Here is a 27,997-nt window from a genome sequence, read left to right on the forward strand (position 1 = left end):
ATTGCTTGAAAGGAGTGAGAAGAAGTGAGTTAATATAATTCCACCCCCACTGAGTAATTTTTTTATAGTTTTACTAAGTTTTTGTAATCTGGTTCTGATCAGATAGATTCTTTTCAAGTAACAAAATGCAGTTCTAATTAATGATGGATTATCTTCAGAAAACATTCATTCATGATTTCAGTAAACAGTAACGACATGCAATAATCATTGATTACTATTAGAAAACATTATCACATTAAACCAGAAATTATTGCTAACATTGCAGATCAACTAAAGACAATCAATAACTTATTGATTGTAATTAAAACATTTCAGTAATCATTATTGCATATTACACAATCTAAAACTCATTGGTTGTAATTAAAAAAGCTTTGATTATTTCACCAAAATCAAGTTCCCACATGGATTTGGAATTATTCAAACACATGTTGATCCGTTTCATTGCAGACTTTTTTCATGAGGCCTGAGAAAAAATCCCATAAAGCAACTGAAACTGTTCCACCTTAATGTAGACGTCCTACCTGCATAGTAAATGATCAGACAAATCCCAGAGACTATTGATAAATGTAACAGTATTGAGCTGAAAATGTTGCACAAAATGTTAAATTGTCTTGCATTAAATGTTCAAAAAAAGTCAAAAACTTGTTCTGACAAGAAGATTTATGATTTCATGTTCTCCCGGGGCCCTCAGGCCCCCTCCCACCGTTCAAAAACATCATAGGTTCATTGATTATTCTAAAGTGCCCCTAGGTGTGTATGCGAGGGTGTGTGATAGTGATTGTGTGGCCTGCAACAGACGGGCGACCAGGACAGATGTACTCCGCCTTCTCCCAACTGTAGCTGGGACAGGCTCCAGCAGCCCCATGATAAAGAGAAACAGCAGGGACCATAGTTGATATTTAATTGATCCGATTCAGTGACCTACAATGGATCCAGAACATCTTTATCCAAAACGTCATCCAGTGTGACTCAGAGAGAAATACCTGCAGACTGAACAGAGAAGTTTTCCACATTCCTTGTGTTTCTTCAAAATAATCAAGTGTAAATGAAATATGTGTCCAAACAAACAAGTAAACAAGAATGAAAGTCGTTGGGGGTTCCGGCTGCCGCTGCTGCTGCGGCGGGGGTCTTGGTGTGGGGATGGCTGGGCACTCTCCTTCCTTCTTTTCACATTCCACCGTTGTGAAAAACACAAACACTCACCTGAGCACAGGTGTTAGCTCACCTTTGCACTAACAGTTTGCATGATTGAATGACTGAAATATTTCACACTAGTTGGTTTAAAGGCATAAGTATGCGTGTGTGAACACTATCTGTTTGGTGTACATGTTGACATGTGGACATTTTTTTCAGCCAGCAGGTGTGTTGATAACATTTGAGTGTGTGTGTGGACAGGCCCCGCCCTTTTTGTACTACATTTGAACCGTACCGTAATGATAAACAACCAGTAAACTTGTTTCTTTATGCTGCTTCATGGTCTTACCCCCCCCTCTCACTCTCACCCCCTCTCTCTAACATCCCTCTCTCTTCTTCCCTTCTTTCCTTTTCCATGTGGTCCAACACCAAAGATTTTCAAACATGATTGAAATTAATAAAGTTTGGCCTCAATTACAAAAGGGGTTTATTCAGACATACCTTTGGTTTGTCTGTAGATTAATAACCCCTCTTGTTAAAGTAAAATATGTCCAACACAAGAGGCCCTCAGCTCTCATCTGCCTGCCCAGCTGTTGGACAGGACAAGTAAAGAAGAAAAAAAAAAAAAAAGAATGAAAGTCAAATTCTTTCACATTTTAGTTTCCTAAAGTTCAGTCCACTGTTGTGTTTCCACATCCAAAGAATCCAAAGGGAACATTCTAGCACACTGTACGGTCACATGACTTTCTAAATTCAAAGTCTTTCAACATATTGGACTGGAATGATGGACTGATCAGTTGTTGATGACATCACATGTGTTGTCTGCTGTGATGCACTACTATAACGTAAAATCAACCTACCATGTCTCAATCCAAATGATGTTTTCCGTTATCGATTATAATCAATTTGTTTCATTTTGAAACCATTTTAAATGGTCGATTTGCTAAACAACTTGCCTCAGACGGATCGATCTGGTTGGATAGTAGAAAAATAAATCGATTCAATGGATAAGTCGATAAATCACCACAACCCTATCTTATTACAATTTAATGTAGAGGACCAACACAAAGTAACATACAAATGTGAAAGTAGAAAGAAACTTACAAATGATTTTTTCCTTTGCCTCTACATCTGGAACTTTATTTGGTTCCTGTATAGCCTAATATGACTCTGTGTACTCTGTGCATCCATAGAGCTCCTTGAAGACGGCTCTAACTTTGACCGGATCCTCTCACTTACAGCATGGGTGGAACTAAAGTTGATCAAATAGAAAAATTGCTTGGGCAGACATGCCTGCACTTCTTCAAGCCACTCTGTCAGGCTTATGCCAGTTCTCCCGTAACCCTTGTGCTATCCTAGGCACTTTAACATTGGGAGTTGGGTCATCTAGACCCACTAGACAGTGCTCTGAAACTTTTTTCTCCAATGATTTTTGATCTTCACTGGTGTCCATGGATTACATGAAATCTTTCCACCTTTATCCACCTTTATCATGGGAGGGAGAACACGTCAATGTAAGGGCAGGTTTATATAGGACAGCACAAAGGTTAATCATGGGGCATTTTCTGTCTTTAGAACATATACAACTTTTCCACGACTGAGAAAGAAGTGGGGGTCATTATAACACCCCCCCCAGGTAATCAGGGGGATAAACTGCAGCTGTGCAGCATCACCCTACTACATTGCTGTAACCCTCACCTCATCTCCACCATCTCCTGCTACCTCTGACCTTAACCCTTCCATTACCCTTACCAATAAACATGCCCCTTTGCAAGCAAACGGAATAATCACAATTGATGACATGACATGCATCTGGATATTTGAAGATGATTTATTCATGTCAGCTCATTAATTATTTGCATCTGTGGTGATTGCATTAACGGGAAAGGCTATGATGATGTGTTGATGTCAAAAAGTCATTTTTACTGCATCAAGCAGTCAACAAACAGATCCACAAAATAACAAATTGCCAAAGCGAAAAAGCATCAGAGCTGTGTGGTGGAAGGAGTCCGACCAAGCTGGCTGGCTTGTGGGACTCCTGAGGCAGTAGACAGACACTGGAAGTCTGAGCAAGCTGTGGCCCGGGCTGTTGTGGAGGCAAAAACCCGGTTCTGGGAGGACTTTAGTGAGGCCATGGAGGAGGACTTTTGGTTGGCCTCAAAGAGATTCTGGAAAACTGGAGCCTCAGGAGGGGGAAGCAGTTTTCTGCAGCAGGGTTCTGGAGGCTTCGTGGGAGTTCCCTCATCCAGCCCAAACATGTATGTGTTTTGTGGATTTGGACAAGGCGTTTACTGCATCCCCTGTGGAGGGTGCTCTATGAATATGGGGTCCGGTCTCAGGAGCTTGGTTCACATAGCCGGCAGGAAGTCAGACTTGCTCCTGGTGCATGTTGGACTCCGGCAGGGCTGCCTTTTATCACCGATTCTGCGCAGCCAGGGGCCGGAAGGGGTCTGGTCTTTGCAGATGATGATGTCCTGTTGGCTTCATCGAGCAGGGACCTTCAAGGTTGATTGGGGCGGTTTGAGGCGGGGTGTGAAGCGGCTGGGATGAGGGTCAGCACCGCTAAATCTGAGGCCATGGTTCTCGACCAGAGAAAGGTAGTTTGGCATCTCTCGGTGGGTGGAGTGTTCCTGCCCCAGGAGGAGGAGTTCAAATAACTTGTGGTGTTGTTCACGAGTGAGGGGAAGACTGGAGCATGAGATTCACAGGCGGATTGGCGCAGCTTCCACCATTATGTAGTCACTATCGGTCCGTTGTGGTGAAAAGAGAGCTGATCCAGAAAGCAAAGCTCTCCATTTACCGGTTGAGCTTCATTCCAGTCCACCTTCATTCTGGGTCATGACGAAAAGAACGAGGTCCCAAATACCAGCGGCTGAAATGAGCTTCCTCTGTAGAGTGGCTGGGCGCTCCCTTAGAGGTAGGGTGAGAAGCTCGGAGTGGAAACACTGTTCCACATCGAAAGGAGCCAGTTGAGGCTACACAGTTGACTGTGTAGCCAGCTGACTACACATCTGTGACAGTGATGTAAACGAATGCCACTCATGAACTGTTGAGCTGCCAAGTTCGGGCATCTGGTCCGGATGCCTCCTGGACGCTTCCTTGAGGGAGGTGTTCCAGACATGTCCCACTGGGTGGAGGCCCTGGACACTTCGGAAAGGCTCCGTCTCCACCTGGGCTGGGAACACCTCGTTTCCGCCAGAGGAGTTGGAGGAAGTGGCCGGGGAGAGGGAAGCCTGGGCATTTTTGCTTAGAATGCTGCCCCCCCAAGACTTAGTCTGGGGTATGCGGAAGAAGATGAAGAAAATTCTTGATCGCCCAATCAGGTGAAAGCATCATTCAGCTCTAATCAGAGGCAGCCGTCGTCCTCAGATTGGCTGAATTTTGCTTGCCGATTCTTCAATCACTTTGATTTAACCGCAAAATAATCTTAGTTTGAGAAAACATCTTAACGACTAGTATTTTTCCTTAAAATAAGAATTATTGTAAGGATATTTTTACTCCACTGGCAGATTTTTTGCATTATAAAAGGAAATCTCTTAATAAAGAGCCCATTTTTACAGTGAATCTGTTTCAACGCCAAGAAGCAGATAAGATTTAAAAAAAAAAATACCCAGAAAGGGGTTTATTTCTACTCAACTTTATTAAAAATATGAACAAATCATCAGAAACCGCACAGTAACACACACATGCACACAAACACACAGCCTGGAGTCTGGAAGGAGGAGCGATGCCAAGTGCAGCCGCTGCGCCCCCTCATGGAGGTCAGATAAAACAGAAATCTGGGAGCAAACCAACATCTTGATTTGATGAAAAAAACATTTCTGTAAAAATGATTTTCTTTCAGAAAACAGGAGACGTACAAAAATAGGCCTCTGCTTGTTTTCCAGACTCCGGAGGGACTCAGAACTTCCCGTCTGCCGGCGGCTCTGAGTGAACCCTGCAGAATGTTTATTGTTCTGGAAAAACTCCAGCAGAGCAAAGACTTCTGTTGACCCTGTAGGTTCTGATCCGAACACCTATCAACCCTGCAGGGGTTTGAAACGTCTCATCTATTCTTTTTGGTCATGATGCTGGTGAAGGCGGAGCACCGAGAAGCAGCCGCAGTGCTGCTGTTTTCCTGCGCCCTCATTGGCCGACGATCAGCTGCTGCAGGTACGACTGTGTGAGGCCCCGCAGCTCCTCCAGCGTGTAGTCCTCCGGCATCGGCAGACGCCCGATGTGCGGCGCCAGCTGGGCGAGCGGGATGCCAGGGAGCTGGGCCCCGGCGTCCCCCTGCTGCAGGCTCAGCACGGCGCGGAGGATGTTGGCCACACGCTTCGCCATCTCTGCAGGGAGAGGGGCTCGATTAGATCAAAGTGACTCTAAAGAGTCTGCAGAAATTGATTTCTCAGCCAATCAGAGGCTGCCTCAGGTTGAAGCTGCTCTCACCTGATTGGGCGAGGCGGTCCTTGGCGCTGCTGCAGGGAAGCAGCTCGATTCGTCCGCAGAGCGAGGTGACGTCGGTGTAAAGACGTTCCAACTCATAAGCGGTGTTCTCCACCTGGGAGCGAGGGCGAGCGTCGTCATTTTTCATAGACTGTCATCATCATCATCATCATAATAATGGATTAGATTTATCTGCGCTTTTCCAGGCGCTCAAACATCTTACAGTGTGCCCATTATTCATTCATGCGTGGTGATGACAGAATCAAACATTTGGGTTTGGACAGAACCGAGCACACCTGTAGGACGGGTCAAAGCAAACCCCTCAGACGGCTTCATACCTGCTGGATGTCCTGCAGAGTCTTGATGACTCTGATGTAGTCCAGGTAAACCCCCCCAGCCGTGTCCCAGTCCAGGATGGTGGCGCAGTGTTCAGGGACCGCCAGGCCCTCCAGGAACTCCAGCAGGTAGTCGTGCTTGTCGTTGATGATGCAGTCTGTGGAAAACAGAGCTGTGAGCCACAACTGAAACGTGAAGTTTGGACCTCCGGTTCTGATGAAGAGCGCTGTAATGAGTATCCAAATACCCGGATATGAGTGGGAGTCTTAGCGACATCCAAGATCTTTATACATCTAATGGGGTGTAGTAAAAAAATACTGAAGGCGATGCGGTCACCACTCTGAAAATGGAGACTCTTGTTGGATTTTTAGTACATGAAGTAAACTGAAAGCGTTTCTGCCACCGGAGGTAAATAACCCTTCAAAGTAAAGTGTTGGTAAAGCGTCTCTTTTTCAAAATAAAGCTATCGGGTGTTTTTTTAGTACATAAAAAAAGACTTAAATGAAATGTATAGAAAACAGATTAGAATAAAATTAGAATAACAAATGGGATGAATTTGAATTTAGGAATATAAAAAAAATCCTAAAAACACTAAAGAAGATGATCTCATCTCATGTCTTCCATCCACTCAGATGTTGCTGTGTCGTCATCCATCAGCAGAACTTTGACAAGAACATTTTCAGGATTTGCTGTAAAATGATCCAAAGCAACAGAAACATTTGGGTTTTGTTTACTCCTGAAGTTAACCAGGAAGATGACAGTTTGAGTGAGACATTGTTTTAAGTCAACACCTTATTTTTCCTAAATCTTTTCATTTTCATCTTTTATGTTTTGTTGATTTTGATCTGCTGTTCTAGAGAAAGGTAGAACTGATGGTGATTAAATAGATTTTAATTTGTTTTCATCCAGTAATAAGAGTAAGAATCGCGGTTCGATCTGCAAATTGTTGATCTTGATTCGTGAAGTGATCCACGGCTCTACTGATGAGCCTCAGACAGAAACTGGAACAAAGAGGGAACGTGACCCTACGACCCACTAGCGAGAGCAGAGAGCCGTTTGGACGGTTCAGGAGAGGAACTTGAGTGTTGAACAGAACGAAGCTTCAGTCAGAGCTGCTGGTGTTCAGAGAAGCCTTTAAACTCTATGCTTGCACGTCTGTAGGTTAACAGAGGTCCATCAAGAGTTCTCCCTCCTTCATCAGGTTCCTCAGCGACATTACTGCTGCTAAACTCAGCATCTGTCTCCACCTGCTGGAAGCTTTGCAGATGAAGACCGATGCTGGAACCTGTTGGTTCTAAGAACCCTCGGCATCTGTTTCAGCAAAAGCATGATGGAAGATGTGGCCTGCAGATGGCAGCACTATTGTGGTTCCACTTCCTGTGGCAGTGGTTCACGAATGATATTGGATGTAAATCTTTTTTTATTGTAAAATCAGTAAAGGAGTTTTTGTGGAATCTGGACCGTTGTTGTGGTTCTGTGCAGTAAATGTTTGCAGAAATTCCTCCCAATTTGGGTCACTTCATTTGAACTCCGCTCCAAACATCAGCTCACCCACCTGAGGCCAGGTGTTGGATCAGCAGTCGGTGGCACTGGTTCCAGGAGCCGGCCCGGTACAGGTGCAGGGCCTGCTGGTGTCTGTCGCAGTGCCGATGGGCTCGGGTGGCCTTTGCCAGGTGGATCCACGGCTCTGGGACCAGCAGCTGCTCGGTCAGGAAGCGTTCCCTCTGCAGGGACTGGTCCGACTCCTCCAGGGGGCAGTGCTGGCTCAGCACGTGCCTGACGGCGCGCTCGCGCTCACTGAGGACGCAGAGCGTTTAGTCAGAGCTTCCTACAAAAGCCACTGCAGCGGCTGCGTTTCCAGTTTGCGTGCACGTGCGGTCGGACACCTACGCGTGGTCGGGGATGTGCAGCAGGATGTAGACGGCCATGTGCCAGAGGCCGGCGCTCTCCAGCTGTGCGGCGTAGCTGGCGTGGAGGAGTCCCTGCCGCGCGGCGCTCAGGTGACTGAAGTTCAGCGCCTGCAGGACGCCCCACAGGTGCCAGCTGAGCCGGAAATCCAGGCGCTGCCAGGTAACGGTCAGAGGCTCCAGCAGCTGCTGCAGGCCGTAGTGTCTGTGGGGGTGGGGGGGTTAGAGGGTGAATGGGACTCAGACTCCAGTCAGGTGAGGCTTACCTGTCGCTGTAGAGCTTCAGCAGGTGGAAGCACAGATCGTACAATGGACGATTAGACTCTTCCTCCTCCTCCTCCTCCTCCTCATCAAAATGTTTTGCCTCCAAGTAGGGGGGGAGGGGGGCGCAGGAGTACTTCCCCCCCTCGGCTGAACCCTGCAGGAACAGCAGAGTGAGTTGACCTGCGGGAGGAACGGAAACGTTGCAGGTCAGCAGCAACTCACCTGGAAGGCAGCTTCGTACTTGGCGAGGGCGTCGGCCACGGACGCCGTGGGGGGCAGCATGTACCAGAGGTGGAGAGCCACGCAGCGCTTCCAGTCGAGCTGTGAGCACACGTTCACCACAGAGTCCGAGGACTGCCACACCTGCAGGGAGAATCTGCGCTCAGAAGACCAGAGTCTGGGCTGCAGGGTTTTCCAAAGGCGGAGCGCGTACCGGTTTTCCGGCGAGCAGAGCGTAGATGCGAAGCCGTTCCTCCGTCAGGTAGCAGTCCGTATGAGTGCGGCTCCAGTCGGCGAGCTGCAGTCCCAGCAGGTCGCGGCACATCTGAGAGCCGGCGGCCTGAGAAAGCAGCAGGGACAGACGGTGGTCTCCTGCAAACAAACAGGCGTAAGCCCCGTGTTCTCCTGCTGGTCCAGCTATGAAGGGTTACGGTTAGTCTGGAGCGTGAAGCCTCCTCATTATGGTCTAAAACCATAACGACAACAGGTTCAAGCAAAGCTGGACTTGACCAAGTCAAAACCATCCAGACCTCCTTAGGACTCAACCAATCATCGGACAGGCCGATATTTGTTATTTTGACATATGACGGCATCAGGATTTCTTTTATTTTATTTTTATAAATCAGACGAGCTGATTTTGAACCAATTATTTTGGCTCAGGATCTAAAACCAAAACACATTACACCCCTGCCCTGAATGGTGGTGGAGGGAGTATTTTTACGTATAACAGTTTTGCTAAACATAAGGATTTATTTTTCGTCCCATTACATTCCCCCAGGCTTAGTTTTACCACAGAGGTTTTTCTTCTTTTTTTCCCTTGCATAATAAAGCTTTATTTTTAGTTTTTTTTTGTTGCTTTGGATAAACTGCATTGAAACCACACAAAACCAAAATAGAGGTTTCCCCTATAGTTGGGAAAGGTAATCATTGCATTTCTAGTTTGAAGGATCCCTCAAACACAGCGGAGGGGAAAGGTTTTCTGGTGTGGAGAAGCTGTGCAGATGGTTCATAGGTCGTCTAAAGAAACCCAGAAAACTCTCCTGTAGTGATGAGGACCAGGCCTGTGCCTTTGACCATAATGTCTTTTACCACTGTCAATCATAAGTTGAAAAATGAAAGACTGCCCTCCCCGTACTGAGAAAGAAGCGAACAAAACTGTGCTCTACTACTAATAATAATCAGCATTGACCCTCAAAAACCACATCGGACGATGTCTATTCCTTAGTGCTCTTTCTGGCGGCGGTTCGTCTGTGGTTCTGGCTCTGCAGGTTCTGCTGAACTCACCTTCTTTCTGGGCGAGTCGACATGCCTCGCTGATTCGGTTTCCTGTCAGGTAACTGAAGATGGCGTCTGCGTGGCAACCCTTTCCTGCCACAGACACCTCCTCCTCCACCCTGTGGGTGGCGCCGGACGACAGCCAGGCGGAGAAGCTCCTCCTCCTGGCAAGTTGCTGCTCATACTGGCTGGGCATCTCAGCATCAGCTTCCACGTCTGCAGGGCCCAGGCGGCCCCACAGGGCCTCACACAGAGTCCAGACCTCAGCCCAGTGACCCAGGAGGGCTGCAGGGGGACAGAGGGTCAGATGGAGCATTGTAGGAGGCGGAGCCTTTCTACAGCTGTGACATTGTCACTCACGCTCTGCGCCGCCTTCTTTCTCCACCAGCTCTGTGATCCACTCGGCGTAAGCGTGCAGCGCGTCCACACCGGGCCGTGGCTTCACTAGAGGACAGTCGGACCCGTCTGGAACACTGACAGTGCTGTACTTCAGGCTGATTTCCAGGGGGCGTTGCAGCACGGTCTGGTCCTCGTCGTCCTCACTGGTCTTACCCTGAAGAGGATCTAGACCCACCAGCTGCTCAAGAACCACCTTGTACGGACTTTCTGTCAAACTGAAACCAAACATCAGGATTTGGAGTCACAAAGATGTCTTTGCTCTCTTCAGCGCTCTGTGGGAACCGGCGCCCTCCAGAAAAGACTATTTAATGTTTCCACAGTTTGGTGTTTTCTCCTGCTGTTATTTTCAGGTTAAAGCTACGTGGCGTGTGACCCAAATGTAGCCCATTACTAGCCCATGTTGCCACCTACAGTTGGAAGAGGCTTGTTGCAAAAAGTGGGCAAATCTGGTCAGTCTTGCTCCAGGCTTTTTCTTTCTTACATATCTGAAAGACTTGGCATCAGAATTCGGAGCAACCACAAACCACAATTATTAATTTCTCCTCTTCTGTGAATTAAAAAGGACATCAACCAAATTTGAAACCCTGGTTGGTCATATATGGTTATATTTTTAACGTTTGTTCGATGGTTTTGTATGTAAAGGCTGAAAACGGTCTTAAGCATGAACACAAGAGATTGGAACGCTGAAACGCGCATTTACGTGCGCTTACATAGACTTTTCTTTGGAGGTGGAGGCTTGATCACGCAATGCTGAGGGCGAGGTGAACACAGCTGAAGACTTCTCAGTTCAAACGAGAAAAATAGCTAAATCTATTCTGCATAAAGGAGTTTCTGCATTTTTGCTTGTCATTTCGACAGTTTCCCATAATGCTTAGCGTCAGCGTCGAACAGGATCAGGATTTGTGCACAGCAGTGAGTCGACAGCAGCTTAAAGATGAGGGACAAGCAGCCTTACGGTTTGGTCCGGGCAGCCTTTGGCAGGAAGCTGAAGTCGGCCAGGCACAGGTCTCTGCTTGCCCCTGGTTCAGATGTCGGAGAGCTGAGTCTGCTGCCGCAGTGGGCCAGCGTCCAGCCGGGACCCCAGCCCACCCTGAAGGAGCGGCCAGCAAATAGCCCCGCGTCCATCAGCAGGCCTCCCTGTACAGAGAAGACACAGATGACGCTCCTCCCCAGCACCTCCTCTTAGGCGTCCTCCATGAAGTACAGGTACCCACCTTCCCCTGAGTGACGGACTCTTTCAGAGGGACAGGTCCGTCCAAGCGGCGCACTCCGACCGTCCTGATTGGGGGCTCTGTCGTTCGAGGGGGGAGCATAAAAGAGGAGGGGCCCAGGCCTTTCCACTGCACTGAGCGGGGGGGTTCCGGTCCCACTGGAGACGCTCGAGGGGGAGGGCGGAGCGACTCAGAGAGCTGACCAGTAGAGAAGCGAGTCTGGAAGAGTCCACCAACTGCAGAGAGAAAAGGATCAGACCCAGGGCGCCAGCAGAACCAACCCTGGGAGGGCGGGGTGTAGCTCTTACCAGAGGGTCGACTCAGAGATGCTGGCATGGCGAGGCGTGGAGATGAGATGTCAGCGGAAACCTTCATCCCACCCTGATGCTGGAAAAGGTCTCCCTCATCTTCATCCTCAGCAAACAGAGATGCCTTCATGATCTGCAGACAAACATCCACCCTCAGAACAAACCCACCATGTCACCGTGGCAACAATCCCCCTGCTCCTCCTAGAAAACCGGTGAGTTTTTCCTTTGAACGGCAACATGATCTACGTAGTCATGGTAACCCATCATTCTGGCATTAATCTCCATGGGCGTCTGACGATGGCCTGTTTTTTGATGAAAAGGGGTTCAAATCATTGATTTCTGGATCCAGACTTTTATTAGTCAGCTCTGCTTCTTTTCCAGTGAGGAGGCGTCAGGCCAACAGCCCAACGTCCAGCTGACGCAGCAGCAGAAGAAAACTAATGAGTGAAGATAAACTACTTTGAACCAAAACTTGAGACCTGTTAATGCCGTTTCCTGATTATTGGTCAGGATAACGCTTTAGTCACATCTGGGTTCAAACCTGCGGCCTCTTTGGCACTAGAGCCAAAGGCGGACCGTGGGAGAGGCGTCCTGACCGGCCTGTGGCTGTACCTGCAGGGTGTGCGGGTTGATCCCCATGGAGGAGGCCAGGTGTGTGGATGCGGAGATGCTGTCGTGCTCCTCAGAGACCAAACCGCCGAGCTTTGGGCTGGTTCCATTCATGTCCCCCTGCAGCAGAGCGCCCTCCTCCTCACCTCCCAGCATGCTCTCTGGCAGGTTGCTCTGGGTGATGTCAGCCATGTCGCTGTCAAACTCCGCCACGCCACTCATGAGGTCAACAGACTGAACAGAAAGAAGGAGCGCGTGAGGAAAGCCGACCACGACAGAGCTGCTGGAGAACGCTGCGCTGGAGTTCAGTTAAAGGGAACCTGAAGGGGGGGGGTTCTGAAGGCCTGGTGTGGACACACCCACCACGATAAAAAGTTCAAATGCAGCACAGAAAAAATAAAATAAAACCCTTGGGAAACTGCTTCATGTCTCCATGGTTCAGATGACCCGGAAGAAAAACTGGAAAAACTCACAGAAGCTTTACGCTCCACAGGAACAAACTGGACAAAACAGTGACAATCGTCTTTTCAAACTTTATTCAAACATTGTTCATTGAAGTGGAAACCAGAACATTCCAGTCGGATCTTTGAGAAAGTTAAAACATTTTAAAGACAGCTTTGATATCACTTTTGTTCTAAAACTTATTAGGGACCCAAAAGACCTCCATGAATGGACCTTCAGAGATCACAGGTCTGAAACACTCACTGTCTCTTAAAGTCAAAATCCTGACCTGACATCTAAGAAGGTCCATCCCTCAACAGTTCAACCATCAGCAGAAACTCAGATCTGTGCAGCGTCTAAACGTCAGAGCAGTCTTTCTGTGATCTGTGCACTCTGCTTCAGAAACGACAAACCCGCTACAGGAGGAACATCAGACTCATCTGAACTCAGTGTCAGGCTGCTCTACCTGAGCCTGTGGCGCCACCTGCTGCTGGGACGGGGGGAGCAGCGGCTGCAGCTTGGAGGCAGGAAGTGACATCATCTTGAGTTTCTTGGGGTCTGCCTTAGGCGGGACGTCGTCGTCTTCATCGGAGTCTTGAAGGCCGTACTTGGAGAAATGGTTCACCTGAGGAAGAGGGAGGAGTCAGCGCCCGTGATGTTTGTTCAAACTGGTGTGTTCACCTAGATAACCCGCTCTCTGACATGAAGTTACACCTCGACTGTTTAAGAAATCAACTTAAACCAACGGAAAAGGGGCTAAAGCTGCGACAGAATCAGCTGATTCACAAAACTGCTTTTCTCCACTTCAGAATCTGCTGGAATAACGACAATTGCATAAACAGTTACTAGAGTCAAAATGTCAACCGTGGAGCTAATGCTCCAGTGTTAAAGGGTTAAACTGACTGCTTGTTTAAGGCCCCACATCATGCATTCAGTTCTTCCATCTTAAAGGTAAACCAGACATGTCCAAAGTCTGGCCCCTGGGTCAAATGTGGCCAACATTCTGCTGTCATTAAATCTACCAACAGAACTTCCTGATGCAGTGCTGCATCTTCTGCATGTTAAGACAGAGTCCAGGTGAGCTTTCAATCCTGCCAAAGCCAGAGAACCGTTAGAGGAAACTCAGATTTCATATTAGTGAATGGTTGGCAGTAAACGCCATCAGTACGTTTTTTTCCTTCTTAAGAATTCTTGATCAAGTCTTGACAAGGTTTCAAGACTCCCATTTTGTTAAAACCCCTGTGATGGTCAAATGTCCGGCAGAAACAGCTTTTCTCTTTCAAACTTTCAACACACGACAAAAATCATTGGGATGAACCATGGGGGGGGGGACTGACCTCAAATACCCAAGACCCACTCTCTGGTCTGTACTCTAGGAAGCGAGCGCCCTGTTTGCGGGACGCCTTCTCCAGCCGGCCCTCGTAGTTCATGTCCGCCAGGCGCTCGGGGCTCCTGATCTGAGTGCAGCTGGTTTTGTCGTTGGGCCAGACGCCGTCCAGAGTCACCTCGGCCCGTCTGCAGACGCAAACAGCAGGTTCAGGGAACATCAAAGCAGAGCACAAACTCAAACCTCGGTGCCTCAACTGACAGAGGAGTTCCTCAGGAGAACGCGGACTAGGGCTGCACGATTTGAGTGAAACTCGCAATTTCGGATATTATTGATTTTTACTGCGATGACGATACATGAAGAAATAGAAAAACATCTAAATACATCAATCCAATTTCACTGCAACAGTTTATTTCACGTAAGAGTCAACATCACTTAAATTTTAGTCCAAATGACCCTCGTCTACATAGGAGGCAGCATCTAACATACAGGGCTTCATCCAATTGGTCAAATGCATAGATGGATTTATTTGATTTGCTAAATCCTTCAAGCTCCCATAAGATTGTTTTAGCACATTTATTGTAACCATTTATTGCAATTTTGGCCGTCTTTTGCAATATGCATATTGCACAGCTTGATATGGTGATAACGATAATTTTGGGATTTATTTATCTTATTATTGTGCAGGCTTAATGTGGAGTTTGCAGGCATTTTACTCTGAAATCATCTTATCAGATTTTTTTTCTCAGCCTCCAGTCACTCACCTGTTAAGCCCCTCCCCCTCTGGTGGCTTGTTTTTGTCATCAGGATACACGATGACCTCTTTGCGTCTGAAGTGAACAACCTCGTCAAGGTTCAGGTTCGTCAAATTGACCTCCCCAGGGAAGAAGATGGAGCCGTAACCTGTGCCGGCCAAACAGAATTCAATTCAATTCAATTTTCTTTGTATAGCCAAAATTCACAACAACAGTCGTCTCGATGGGCTTTGTACCGGTAATTGAAAAAGTAAAACATAAAATCAAAAGGATCATGAATACATAGAATTCAACAGGAAAATACTAAATTGAACAAACAAACTGACTAAACTAAACTGGCATCCCTGCCCTTAGACCCTCCTTCGCAAAGGGTCCAAACGACAGAACACGACAGTGAGGCGGTTGTCCAGTTAGATTCACGGAAGTGTGAACTGGAACAGGAAGTGGTTACCTTTCCTTCCAACAGTGAAGTTCTCCACGATGCACTCTCCATTTTCATCCACCATGTCAGCCAGATCCTCCAGAGGGGGGATGGTGTAATACCCGACCCGGTTCAGGACGATACCTGAGAATCAGAGCACAGATGTGACTCTTTCGTGCTGCAGCCATAATTAGGGCTGTAATCAGCATCTGAATCCCTGGATATTCGTGATGGGTTCCAGAAAAACTAAGTAGAAATATTTGTGATCAACAATTAGCAACCTTTAGAAATATAGCAGAGAATAGTAAAATACACTTTGGACGATGGAATTACCACTTTAAAATGTTAGATGGTTTTTTTGTAATGTTGTATATAAACCAAACAAACCGAATGTGCTGCTGTCACGAAAGTAAAAAGATCTTCAAAGTAAAAATCTTAAATGCTTTTCGTAGACGAAAAAAAGAAATGAGAAAAGTTCAGTTTACTGAACTAATAATAAAGAATCTTTTTAATTATAGCTGACAATTTGAATGGGGATATTATAATATTTTATATATAATATTTTAAAAGATACATTTTACAAAAATCTCTTATTATGCAACACCAGAAACCGTACCAAAATGCATCTGGAAAATGGTCATCTAGTTTGGCAATGCTCGATTGTTTTTGTAGCACATTTCGTGTACAAAGACAATTCAAAATGATTTACATCAAATATTAAAAGAGACATTTTATAGAAGTATTAAAGGAGTAATCAATAAAATAAATAATGTAAAATCTTTGTATTTTCACCTGTTGGGATTTGTTCATTAAGTTCTCCCGTTCTAAATACGTACAATGATTTGTGTTTGAATTGATTTTTTAAGGCTTGTAGACTTCCAGTATAAATATGTGCAGGATACTGGCCGAAGAAGTGCCTTTGTTTCTGATAATGCAAACGTCAAAGGCCATTAATCTGCTAATACCACGGTCATTTACAAAATAAATAAATATTTAGTTTTTAGTACTTTATTCTTGTTAATTTTTTGGTTCAGAACGCTTTTTTCACTAAAAGGGGACTAGTTGATCCGTGGTGCAGCACGTTGTCAATGACAACGCACTGAGCCGGCGTTCAGAGAGAAAGTTCACCTCTTACTGCTGTTTTTTGTCCAGATGACGAAGCTAAAGGTTGCTTTAAAGAAATCTGGAATCAATCTCAATTTGTAAAAAGGGGGTGACCATGACTAACCAAACAAAGATGTGGACAAATGTGATGTACTGAACATTTTTCATGGCTTCACATCTAAACATCAGGAGTAAGGGTCAGGTGAGGCTCAGAGCATGATGCTACTTCTGTGGAGGACGTCACAGACAAGGTGTTAAAAATGATAAATAATTCAAACGATTCTGAAATTCTGAAAATTTGACAGAATTTTTCTTATATTTCATCTGGAATTGATTTAGCCTGCAGCCCAGTCTTATGGATGAGACTTGTGACGGTACAGATCCAGAGGATGAGAACTCTCTACTGCAGACCGTTTCTGACCTGCAGGGTGAGGAGATCGCTGCTCCTCTTGCTGCTCCTCCTCCTCCTGATCCTCCTGCAGAAACTCCTCCCCCAGGGACGCAGACATGTCCTCGTTGCTCAGCTGAATCAGTATCAGACACTTTTGTCACAACAGCGCAATGAACACACAGAAAGTTTGATGTGGCCTGAGTCCGCTTTCTGAACTCCGAGATGTTTTTTTTGAACGGCCTGTTTGATGCTGACCTCCAGCCCAGTCCTGGGCACTTTGTGCATGTTGAGCTCACTGATGGTGTCCTGCAGGTTGGCCTGGGCTCGGCCATGAGGAATGGGCTTGGCGATGGGGTTAACGTAGAACTGAGTGACCTCTGGGTCAATGTTGGACTGACCGCATGGACCTGGAATCTCCTGAAGCTCCTCCTCCACATGTCTACAGAGAAGATAAAATGAAACAATAGTTTTATCTATTTTTATTTTTTTATTTATTTCAAGCACAATTTAGGATGTATTTCAAACTCTCCCATCCTTTAATTCTGCATTCACACCCAACACGATTCACGCATCTAATTCTACGGCTGCCATTTTTATTTTTTTTCTATTCATTTTCAAATGTTTGGCGTTTCTTTCCATTTTATGCAGTTGATCCTGTCATGTCTGTGAACAGGGACACATGGCCCCACATAGCTCCAACAATGAAAAATCTTCAGTAAACGCCAATGACCCAGTCAAACAAACATCAGACCTCGTCGTCTTAGTCGGAGACTTTTTTGACCCAGAAACTCTGAGTCTTGCAACCTCACAAATTTCTTACTATAGTCAGGAAACTTGCTGCCATGGCAACAGAGGTAACTGACACGTTGAAGTGATTCAATAATGCTGAATATAGTGACCCTCGTAAATGACACTAGGACATATCTGTTGGCAGCTTAAACTGAGACTCTTCGTCTTGCACAGTAGTTAAAAACAAGAGTGGGAGGGGAGGACAGACCTGAGTCCATTTTGAGGATACTCTGAAGGTGAGGCCAGGTCATCGCCGTCTTTGTTCAGAGGACTGCTGTACTGACTGCTGTTCAGGTTCTTCAGGACCAGTTTCTTGATGCTCTTCCTGTAGTCAAAACAAACAGTCATTGCACTTTAATCGACCCTGCAAGATCTGCAAATCCATTTTTTTTTTTTTACATTCATCTTCTAAACCCATTTCATGGGTGAAGGCAGGGGACATCCTGGACAGGTCCCAGCCCCCCAGCCACAAATCACACACACTCACACATAGAGACAATTTAGAGCCAGTTTTATGCCAGCTTCACCATATGCAGTATCATCAAAAGTCGATGCAGCAAAATGCAAGATCTGATGAACATCCAGTTCTTTCCAGAAGGACCAATGAGAGAGCAGGAGAGCATTCAAGTTTCTTTAGTTGACTTTTGGAGGGATTTAAAAGTTTCTGTTTCTTCTCAGTTCACAGACAAAGCCAAGCTTTCCTTACTATTCTGATAGTTGACGAGAAACTTGTGGGGGTGCGGACAAAGAGAGAGAGGGGGGGGGGGCTTTCTCCATTTGGGGGCCTTACTGGCGGATCCGCCACCCTTCGCAGAAAAAGATCCATTTGGTCCAGTTTTCACAGAACATAACCCTACAAGAGCCACAAAATCTCTTCCCCATTTAGAAAACTACTCTTCACTTGTTTGGCCATTAAGCCACTCATTTATAGAATGCAGGTTCTAAATCTTTACAATAGGTGAATAAGAACAGCGTTAGATTTTCTATATATAACATTTAACTTGCAGCACATTAAAGTTCCTTTTTTAAATAAAATACACTTCATGTCAAATAAGACCCTCCTCCTGCAGATTTGCGTGAAATAAAAAGGCTTCTGTTATTGTGTCATCCTTTCACTTCTTGTACTATCAAATGCAAACATGGCAGCATTGGTGTAAAGTTCAATGTTTAAATGCAATTCTATACTTTAAGACCCTCTAAACAACAACTAGACCCTGTTGTTGAGCAGAAGATCAGAGCATGTGAAACCAATTCTAATAATAAACTACTGCCAGTCCATTAAACCTTTCCGTGCTCTGACATGTTACAAATCTAAAAACAAATGAACCCAAACTACAAACCTGTTCTTTATTCAAAGTACTAGCATTTTTTAAAACAATGCAGCTAGTGGGGCTTTAATTTGGTTTATGTACAGTTTTTTTTTTTAACTATTGGAACGTTTACATGTGCATAAGTTGAGTCAGAAATGTAAGTACTTTCCATTCCCAAGGCTTCTCTCGGAATGGGAATTATTTCCAGACCCTCGAATTCCTTTTGCTCAGGGGCAGAAAGGTTTTTTTTTCATGCCCTACTGGACAGTGTTAGATTGATTGACATCATCATTTCTCTGATGGCGGCAAGGACCACGGCAGCTCATACGGTGTTACCGTGGAAACAGTACCTGGGAACAAAGGCTCCGTTGGTGAGTGAAGGCTCGTCGTCATCCAGACCGTCGAACAGCTGCGACTTTGAAGCTCCAGCAGATGTGAGCGCTTTGGGTCGAACTCTGGTGGCGGGTCTGGGGGTCAGCTTGTAGTGAGTGGGCGTGGTCAGAGCTTTCTGAGCCGTGGGATTTGTGGGTTTCAGACGCTGTCAGAAATAAAGCAGATGTGATCTGAAACTGTAAAGTTTACACTTTTTGGTCAAAGTGTCGAGCCTTTGTGTACCTCCTCCTTTTTCTTGGGGTCCGACAGCGGGTTCCTGAACAATGGCGAGTCTCCGTACGGCGAGTATGCCAGGATGTTCAGCTGCTGCTGGAGCATGGCCTGCTGAGCGGCGTTGGCGTTTGGATCGGTAAGCGCTGTGCAGATAGGTCAGACAGGGACTGTAGCGTCTGAACAGGCATTTGCGTTCATTAATCAGGGCATCGTCTTACCGACAGGCTGCTGCTGCGGTCCGAAGCCCAGCGAGCTCGTCCCGGTGTTGAAACCCGTTGTTCCGAAGGCTCCCATTGTTCCCAGCGAGGTGCCCAGTTTGTTTTGGGTGTTTCCAAATAGACTGGTTCCTGCTCCCACTGTGAGAAACACAAAAGTGCAGCAAGAAGGTGTAAGATTCTAAAACCCACCAGAACCTTTGACATATAAAGATAATCTATTAAATCTGAGGATGATTTAAAAAAAATACATAAAAAAACTAATGTCCCAGAGAAGCAGAGCCATCAGAGAAATGTTCCAATGGAAACTTTTATTTTGAAAATCAAAGGTCATATACTAATACCTTTTTCTGTTGGCAAACACTTCCTGTTTGCTGGATGCCAATTTTTCTATAGCTGTGCTTTTTTTATTCGAACACTAAAAAATTGTAATAATGCAAAGATTAAAAAAAAATAGTGTCTGTATGCATTACATGATTTCTTAAGTTACTTTGTATCAGACACGGTTGTGTTTCACATGCCTGACATGTTTCGGCGGAAGCTCTTCCGCCTTCATTAGAGTCGTCATCAGGTAATGGTGAAGTATTTAAAAACAGGTGATTGTGGCTGAGGCGGAGTCACCTGTCAAACTTTAACAAGCGACTCTGCCTCAGTCACTGTTTTGCCCTTTGAGGCACTTGTGATGGTCATTATGATTCTGGAATCATAATATTTAATGAATCTATTAAATATGCATAACTGTAAAAACGTCAATTTATGATTATGAGTAAAAGTGTCAAGAAGATAGTACCATTTCATAAGATCTTTGTAAATTTTCTTTACATTATAATTAATGTGTAACCTGATATCTAAAAATAGAATTGATGTGTTTTGTTTTGCCCTTTTTTATTGCAGAATTAAATTATTTTTATGCCTATAATAAATAGTTTAAATTAAAATCAAAACTGAGCTTTTTAAGGCCAAGATTCTGTTTCTATGGTTACCTGTCCCAAAGCTGGTTCCCAGTCCAGTCCCCAGGGCTCCAGTGGTTGCTTTGTTGCCAAACAGACCCCCCCCTGCAGGGGACGCTCCAAAACCTACAGACACAAAAGTCAAATGATTAATTTTCGTAAAAAAAATGTAAATATATGATATATATATATATATATATATATTATATAAATAAAAAATTTGGGGTTGCAGCAACAATCCATCAAATCTGAGTAACATACATATACACATACACATACATATATATGAATTAAAATTCAATTTTAAAGCTTTTTTTAAAGTAAAAATCAAAGTAGAGTTCCTTTTTAATGTTCGAAAATAAAGTTTAATATTTTGTTGCATTAAAACTAATTTTACAAAAAACAATTCAAAGAATGTATAGGATGGAATATTATATTGAGTCGTAGCAGAATGGAAAGACCCAGAGTTCACCCTAATAAAAACACAGCATTTAGGCCGGGCCCTGAACACAACAGGAGGTCCATGAAAACACTCACCGAAACTAGTGGGGTTGGTTCCGGTTCCCAGAGTCAAAGGTTTGGCCCCAAACATTCCAGTAGTGGTGCCAAAAGATGGGGCGCTGGTGGTGGTGGCACCAAACCCAGTGGCTTTGTTGCCAAACAAACTTGGCTGTAAGAGAACAGTCACACCTGTGAAACCAGAACCTTATGGAGAGCTTTTGTTCTGATGGGTTTTCCTCCAGGTCCCTAATTAACTTTTTTTACTTTCAGAATTCTGAAATTATTGTCAGAAGTTCATAAGGAAGCCTACTTTACTCTGACAGACATTTTGGATCTAGTTCTTACCTGCGTTCCAGCAGTTCCAAATCCTGAGCTGGGTTGTCCGAACAATCCAGTGCCCGTACCAAATCCTGTGGCTGTGCTGGTCTGCGTCAAGCCAAACAAACCCCCCGGCTGGGAAGCCGCAGTGTTTCCGAACATGCCCTGAAGAATCGCAAACATTTTTCAGAAAAATCCAACCACCCTCAGTGACCCGCTGGCTGCTGCCTGGACCCTCACCATGCTGCTGGTGTTAGGCTGACCCATGGTGTTGGTGTTGCCAAAAGAGAAGGTGGAGCTTTGAGTCGTGGTCGACCCACCGAAGGGTTTGAAGAGGCTGCCGGTGGTCTGCTGGTTGGGCTGGCTGAACAGACCCCCAGTGGTTGTCCCGAACCCACCCGCCGCTGGCAGGAGACAAATACGGAGCATTTTTCAAATCCAGAAGGGCTTTGAACGTTTGTGATTGAGATCTGGATAAAACGCCTGGTATGATTTGATCAGCGCCTTAAGATGCAGATGAGGGGAACTGATCATGTGCAAATTAGGACAGGAGATACATAAATAAATAAAAACAGAATATTTACACAGATACATGTATCATAGGTTGGCGTTTTCATGCACCTTTTATTTTGTCTGGTGAAATTTAATTTGTTCTGGATAGGCAGCTAAGAATATGTGCATAACAGATGCAGGACATTTCTGTGAAACCTATTCCAACAGTTTTCAGGTGAGGAGGTTCAGCCTTTAAAGCATAATTTTCCCATATAAATGTTAGCGATTTAAAAACTAATTTCTTATCGTTTCATCTGTAGTACAAAATATTCAATTTGGACCCATCTAAGCCAATTGTCATTGAGTTGTTGAACACAAACTGAGGAGGGGGTGTGGTGCTTTGCTTAGAGCTCATTACATCCCCCGTCTGCACACCAAGCCCCTCCAGATTGTGTTATCATTTCGGTGATCATCTGATGTATATTTTTGCCCTCTGCATCAGCTCCACTCACAGACATTGGAGCGAGGTGCAGCATCACTTACTGGATACAAACGGAGTTTTATTCGGTCCAAAGGCAAAGCTGTTGTTGGAGGTGGATGGCCCAAAGAGACCCGTTGTGGCATTAGACGTGGGGGTGGCTGCACCAAACAGACCACCCGTCCCTGCCGCGATCGGGTTGGTCGGGCCCTTCCTCCCCGCCTGGTAATCCTCCAGCCTTAATTCCTACATGAACACAGGAAGCAGAAACAAAACTCAAGCTGAGAGTAAAAGACAACCCTTCTCAGGTCAGAGGTTCACTGTCCCTCGTTGGCACAGATCTGTCCAAACTCACCTCCAGGGACTTGTTCTCGTACTCCTTCATGGCCGTGATGCACTGGTGTTTGGTGTTGATGCTTGTGGTCACACCTGCTTTCACCATAGTGTCAGTCCCTGATGGAGGCTGCATAAACAAAAACCGTTTTCATTCTGAGACACTTGGTTCATTTCGCATCAGTGAAGTTTGATTTTAAAGCTTTTAAAAAGCAAAACTGTGATAAAATGCTGTTTGAAAAAGAAAATATAGAAAACATGAATGAAGAACTGGCTGTTGAAATCCAGCTCCACAACTACCCATGATGCACCAGTTCCTGCAGAGCTTTGCACTCACATTGAACTTGACCGTGGTTCCTGGCTGCTGTGCAGCAGAGAACCCAGAGCCTCCGAACATGGAGCTAGAGCCCCCAAAGGGATTGGGGGCGGCATTGGTTGACCCAAACAGCCCACCGGTGCTGGTGTTTGTTCCAAAGCCTGAGGGACATAAAAAGGAGAGCTCAGCACCTGTACGTTTCTAGCAGTTAGAGGGGAGTTAAAGCTGTAGACAGATGACTATGCTACTCTGACAACAACACTGATCTTCTCAAATATTCTCATCTTCATGGTTCCCAGCAGCAGCTCCCACTGTTCAGTCTAACAGATGGGTGGATGAACCTCTAAGAACAAAGAGTCTGCAGGATCCTTACTACCAAAGGTGGCAGGTTTGTTGGCACCGAATGCATTGTTCGGTTGGGAGAAGAGTCCACTACTGGTGCCTGTTGGAGTGCTTCCAAACAAGTTGGTGGAGGTGCCGCTGTTTGCTCCGAAGCCAAAGCCAGTACTCGTGGAGGAAGTAGGTGGCTGGCTGAAGGTGCTGGATCCAAACAGGCCGCCTGAATGAAGCAGCAGGACAGGCATTGATGAATAAACAGTTCATCACGTTGACACAGGAAGACAACTTTAAAGTCAGGCAAGTCTCGCCAGAAGATCGCTTTCTTTGTAGATTTAAGCCAGTCTGACATCAGAGCATTCAGAGGACAAGTGTGTGACCGACAGAGTCAGGAGGTCAACGATGACGTCCTCACTGGAAGTGAACGTTCTTTTATTTTTGGACACCAGGGATCTCTGTGATGGTCCCAGCTGGACTAAATCATCCTTTCACCAACATCCTCACTGTTCCTCCTCGAAACCTGTCCAAACCATCTCCATCTGGTTCCCTGCATTCATCTCCCAAACATCTACCATAATCTGTTCCTCTGATGGATTCATTCCTGATCCATCCTGGTCTCTCCCAAAGAGAACCTCAACATCTTCATCTCTGCTACCTCCAGCTCCAGTGACACTCCAGTTAACGTTTGTCTGTCTGTCCGCAAATATCCAATGTATTTTAGGGTTTCAATACTATGGGAACGGTTTTAACAGCTTGTTAGCCGGAGTTGTTCCTCACATTTTGTGTTGTTGACTTTTTGGGCTCAGAATCATGTTTTAACATCATGCATCTCTGACCAAGTCGTTCCCCCTTCCAACACTGCATCTTTTTTGCTGCCCCTTTGGCCTTTACCTGCTATGTTTGAAAATGTCTTTCTTGAAATGAGTCAGTTAATCATGCTCTTCTAATGAATATTCCATTGTAAAAACATTTAAGAAGAAAAGTACAGATCCCAAACTTTTATCAGAACTGTTTTTTCCTGAACTTAAAGCCTTTAGCTCAACAAGAACCAATTTTCCCTCATTGTGAAGAAAAGTATTCTGATGCCGATTCTACAGCATGGCCCACACATCGTATAAGGAAACCAAAGGAAAGCACACAAACCAGGTTTGTTCTGGGTGGAGCCAAACAGTCCTCCTGTGTTGGTGGTTGCCCCAAATGCAGATGTCCCAAAAGCTCCTGTTGTCCCAAAACCTGTGTCTGTAGAAACACAAAACAAAAGAGGAAGTCGTTACAGCAGAAACGATGCTTTCAGTTACCTGAAAGAAGGACTGGTTACTTGTTGGCATGAACACGTATATTCAGCATTTTAGTTCTATATTGTACATTGTCAAGTTTAGACTACTTGGTAAAACTGTATAAGAGCTGTGAGTTTGTCGTGTGTGGTGACTTACTGCTGTGCATCTAAAAAAACAAACATTTTGATGAACATAAAATCTTTTGGTTGAAAGGGAGCACTTTTCAGTTCTTTGAATATTTATAAAGCGGCATCATATGTGAAATTAAAAAAACCAAAATGCTTCATGCACGGAAATGCATAATATAACACATTTGATGATATCATCCGACTTATAAGCACAGCTGTAGCAGTGCTTGGCATGTAATAGACAAGGGATTGGCGACCAAATATTAATATCTTACACTGATAATATTTGCTTCAGTATCAAAACGTTTGACTTGTGGTGAATCCATTTCAGGAAGCGCACGGTTTCTTTATGGGCGGTTGATCTTTTTAAATCACATAATAGGCTAAGAGGTAAAACATCAATAATACCAGGAGGAACTTTAACACAAATGTTGTGGTAGATGAATGATCTTTGAGGTTGAACAACACATTTTTTTTTTTTTTCATTCATCTTCTTGACCGTTTATTCCCTTTCGGGGTCACGGGGTTGCCGGAGCCTATCCCGGCCACTTGGGCGTAGGCAAGGGATACCCTGGACTGGTCGCCAGTCTGTCGCAGGGTAGAATATCCTCAATCACACATCCATTCACTCTAACACTCACACCTATGGACAATTTAGAGTTGCCAATCCACCTATGAAGCATGTTTTTGGATGGTGGGAGGAAGCCGGAGATCCCGGGGAAAACCCACGCATGCACGGGGAGAACATGCAAACTCCACTCAGAAAGGTCCCCCATTGATGTCGTGTTTTTCATGTCCCCCCAGCCGGGACTTGAACCGGGGGCCTTCTTGCTGTGAGGCAAGAGCGCTAACCACTGCGCCACCGTGCAGCCCAACAACAACAACACAACAACACATTTTTGCAGAGTAAAAAAAAAAAACATTTTGGCATAAAGGACATTTAAAGGAAATGTATATTTACTGTGTGATGTCTATAAGTAGATTATTTTGCCCAAATTTCATATTTTCACAAAAATCTCTTTTCCAAACACTACAAATTCTGTCTGTGACAGAAAAACATGTTTAGGTTACAAAGCAAGTGCTTCCTCACAAATAAAAATACAGACTAAAGAGGCAAATATGTATAAACTTGTGTGTTTGAATATGTAAACATTGAATATACTCACTTTGCTGACCAAAGGTAGAAGATGCCCCAAACCCTCCCGCCCCGCCACCAAACGGAGTACCAAAGGAGCTGTTGAACATGGTGTCCTGCTAACCGGACCTCATAAGTCCTGCAAACAAAGGAGAACGGGGAACATTCATCTGTGAAAGTATCATGTTAGTGAAAAAAAACCCATCATCACTGGAAGAGCAACTAAAAGATCTGCGTGATGTGCTCAGCAGAACTAACTTCACCTACTAGTGTAAGGCCTTAAAACTTGTAAACCCTTCTTGAGTTAACATTCCAAGTGCAAATGTAGATGCCAACTTTCCCTTTTTCTGTTTATTTATCACTAACTAAAGCTTGTAGTTTGCTGCAGCAGAGCAGAAAATTTATGTTCCTGTTTTTTTTAATACTTTCATCTCAGAGGATCCGTCTCCTGCTTCTTTGTATTTACCCTGAATCAGGTTAATCAGACTCGCAGGAGCCTGAGAACCGAGACCGGGCGCTCCTGTTCAAAAACAGTTAAAGCTTCAGTGCAGCAGCGTTCCTCGACATGGAGCAGCAGGACCCACCAACTCCTTTTCTGGATCAATCGAACACAACTGACTTCATTGACTGTCGGTATCAACCCTGTGCAGAGTTTCATGAGTCTGCTGGCCTGAGCAGCAAAAAATAAATAAACAAAAAACTTGCAAGAAGTGGACTTTTGATAAACAGGAGCTGAGAAACTCTGTAGCAACAGAATTCCACAAGATAACAAGCAAGGTGATTGAGAAAGATAAGGCCAGCTGGTAAACATGTTTCTAATGATAAGTTTAAAGGAGGAGGATGGCAGTAATGTACAAACACATCAGTATATAGCAAGTTCAGGATTGATTGAAAGATTGATGATCAAAAAACAATAGTGTTGGGTATAACAGGTTTTTCCATGGAACAACCTCCAACACTCACTACAGCTTCTGAATAGGAAGTACGTTGATGAAATTATCCTTTTGGTCAGTTTACCAGCCAGTCTATGTTCCCATCCACAACATTGACCGTGAGCTAAAGGGAAATAAGGGTCTACCGCTGCTCAATAAATCCTGGTCCTCATGATCTACCACCTTTCCAGTTGTCTCTGTTGTTTCTGTTGAATAGCCGAGTCAGACGTCTCCTCATTCTAGTTGTCAAAACACACCTGATCTAGGTAATCAGCAGCTAAAGGTGCAGGGAGAGCTGGAAAACGGCAGGGTGGTACTGACCTAGGACCAGCACCAGAGAGCATGAGGAGCATGAGTCATGTTAGCTTGATTAAAAAACGTTTTCAACACCTCAGGTTGATTCTACTGGGCACATTTAAAAGGCAACCTAGCAACAAAACTAAATACTTTATTGGCTTATGTTGAAATAAAACTCAAGTATGGAGACGAGGCAAGCAACCAGACTTATAAACTGGCACCGACCAAGTTAGTAAAAAACACACACAAACGTAGCGTAACCAGCTGATTTCACTCCGGGCTCCACGTGGAACACAACCTGGTCTACATGGAAGCTAAACCATTAATCTTTAAAAACAATACAAAACGTTGAACACTCGACGGAAAGAATTCCCAATCAGAACCAAAAGCTTCCTGATTCCGAGCCGGAGGAAACCAGTTGGACCTTAGCTAAAGCTAATACATCGATGCATTAGCAGCATCTTTCTGCTTTGGCTATCGATACTTTAGTTAGTTAGTCGCTTAAGTAAAGTTGTAAAACGCTCACCAACCCCCACAAAGGTGCTTACTCACTACCCAAAGTGTAAAAACTCATGTCCATGAAGTATGTCTTCACTCCCAGATGCTTTTAATGCAACTACGTCAAGCTAACATTAGCATGCTAACAAGCTAGCTTCCGTGCTAGCCGAGGGCTAGCAAAGTAAACGCAATTCCTAATCTTCAAACTAACAAGCTGGTTTAAAGTAATATATACCTTTAACGATCCAACGCTGTATGGAGCGCTCGGTCTGTGTGTCGACCAGTCTTCCACAGGACTACAGCCGCGGAGTTCAAAATGTTTGCCGGCTCGGAGCGGGTTTAGTTTACCTAAACACCAGCGCCGCAATGAGGAGGGAAACCGCGCTGTCAACCGCGAGCACGCACATTCATACGTCATTGCGTCGACGTAAGAAACGATGCGTTCAAAGACGCGCTTCTCGAAATCTAACAGCGATTGGTCGATCTGCCAAACCAAACCAGAAAGCAGTTTAGTTTGATCACCCGCTACTCCATCCCTCTGGACCATGCAAATATCCTTT

At 45.1% G+C, this 27,997-nt stretch overlaps 1 protein-coding gene across 1 annotated transcript; it reads right to left on the bottom strand.

Annotated features, from left to right (window-relative positions):
• Positions 1-4,755: 4,755 nt before the first annotated feature.
• On the bottom strand, positions 4,756-27,822 carry nup98 (nucleoporin 98). The gene is made up of 35 exons (XM_023962191.1): positions 27,673-27,822; positions 25,742-25,849; positions 24,314-24,409; positions 23,208-23,393; positions 22,856-22,995; positions 22,541-22,648; positions 22,251-22,431; positions 21,456-21,619; positions 21,243-21,380; positions 20,934-21,066; positions 20,430-20,522; positions 19,450-19,587; positions 19,241-19,374; positions 18,976-19,163; positions 17,524-17,640; positions 16,782-16,965; positions 16,557-16,659; positions 15,062-15,175; positions 14,620-14,758; positions 13,866-14,043; positions 12,995-13,153; positions 12,091-12,321; positions 11,479-11,611; positions 11,174-11,406; positions 10,915-11,096; positions 9,921-10,174; positions 9,570-9,845; positions 8,500-8,657; positions 8,289-8,429; positions 8,069-8,220; positions 7,786-8,007; positions 7,451-7,692; positions 5,898-6,052; positions 5,563-5,674; positions 4,756-5,459 (listed from the first exon to the last, which is right to left on the bottom strand). Exons 2-35 carry the CDS (start codon positions 25,818-25,820, stop codon positions 5,260-5,262), a joined length of 5,463 nt encoding a protein of 1,820 aa, XP_023817959.1. The 5' UTR covers positions 25,821-25,849; positions 27,673-27,822; the 3' UTR covers positions 4,756-5,259.
• Between the last annotated feature and the right edge of the window lie 175 nt (positions 27,823-27,997).

This window comes from Oryzias latipes, chromosome 14 (assembly GCF_002234675.1).
Source record: "Oryzias latipes chromosome 14, ASM223467v1".
In the NCBI taxonomy this organism is placed as follows: domain Eukaryota; kingdom Metazoa; phylum Chordata; class Actinopteri; order Beloniformes; family Adrianichthyidae; genus Oryzias; species Oryzias latipes.

Excerpts from the sequence above, each read along its gene's own strand:
- nup98 (XM_023962191.1), bottom strand. The coding sequence starts at position 25,820 with ATGTTCAACAGCTCCTTTGGTACTCCGTTTGGTGGCGGGGCGGGAGGG. Across the intron at positions 22,996-23,207 it reads CAAACCTGCCACCTTTGGTA|GCTTTGGAACAAACACCAGC; the intron begins GTAAGGATCCTG and ends TATGTCCCTCAG. Across the intron at positions 19,164-19,240 it reads ACCCCAAGAAAAAGGAGGAG|CGTCTGAAACCCACAAATCC; the intron begins GTACACAAAGGC and ends TATTTCTGACAG.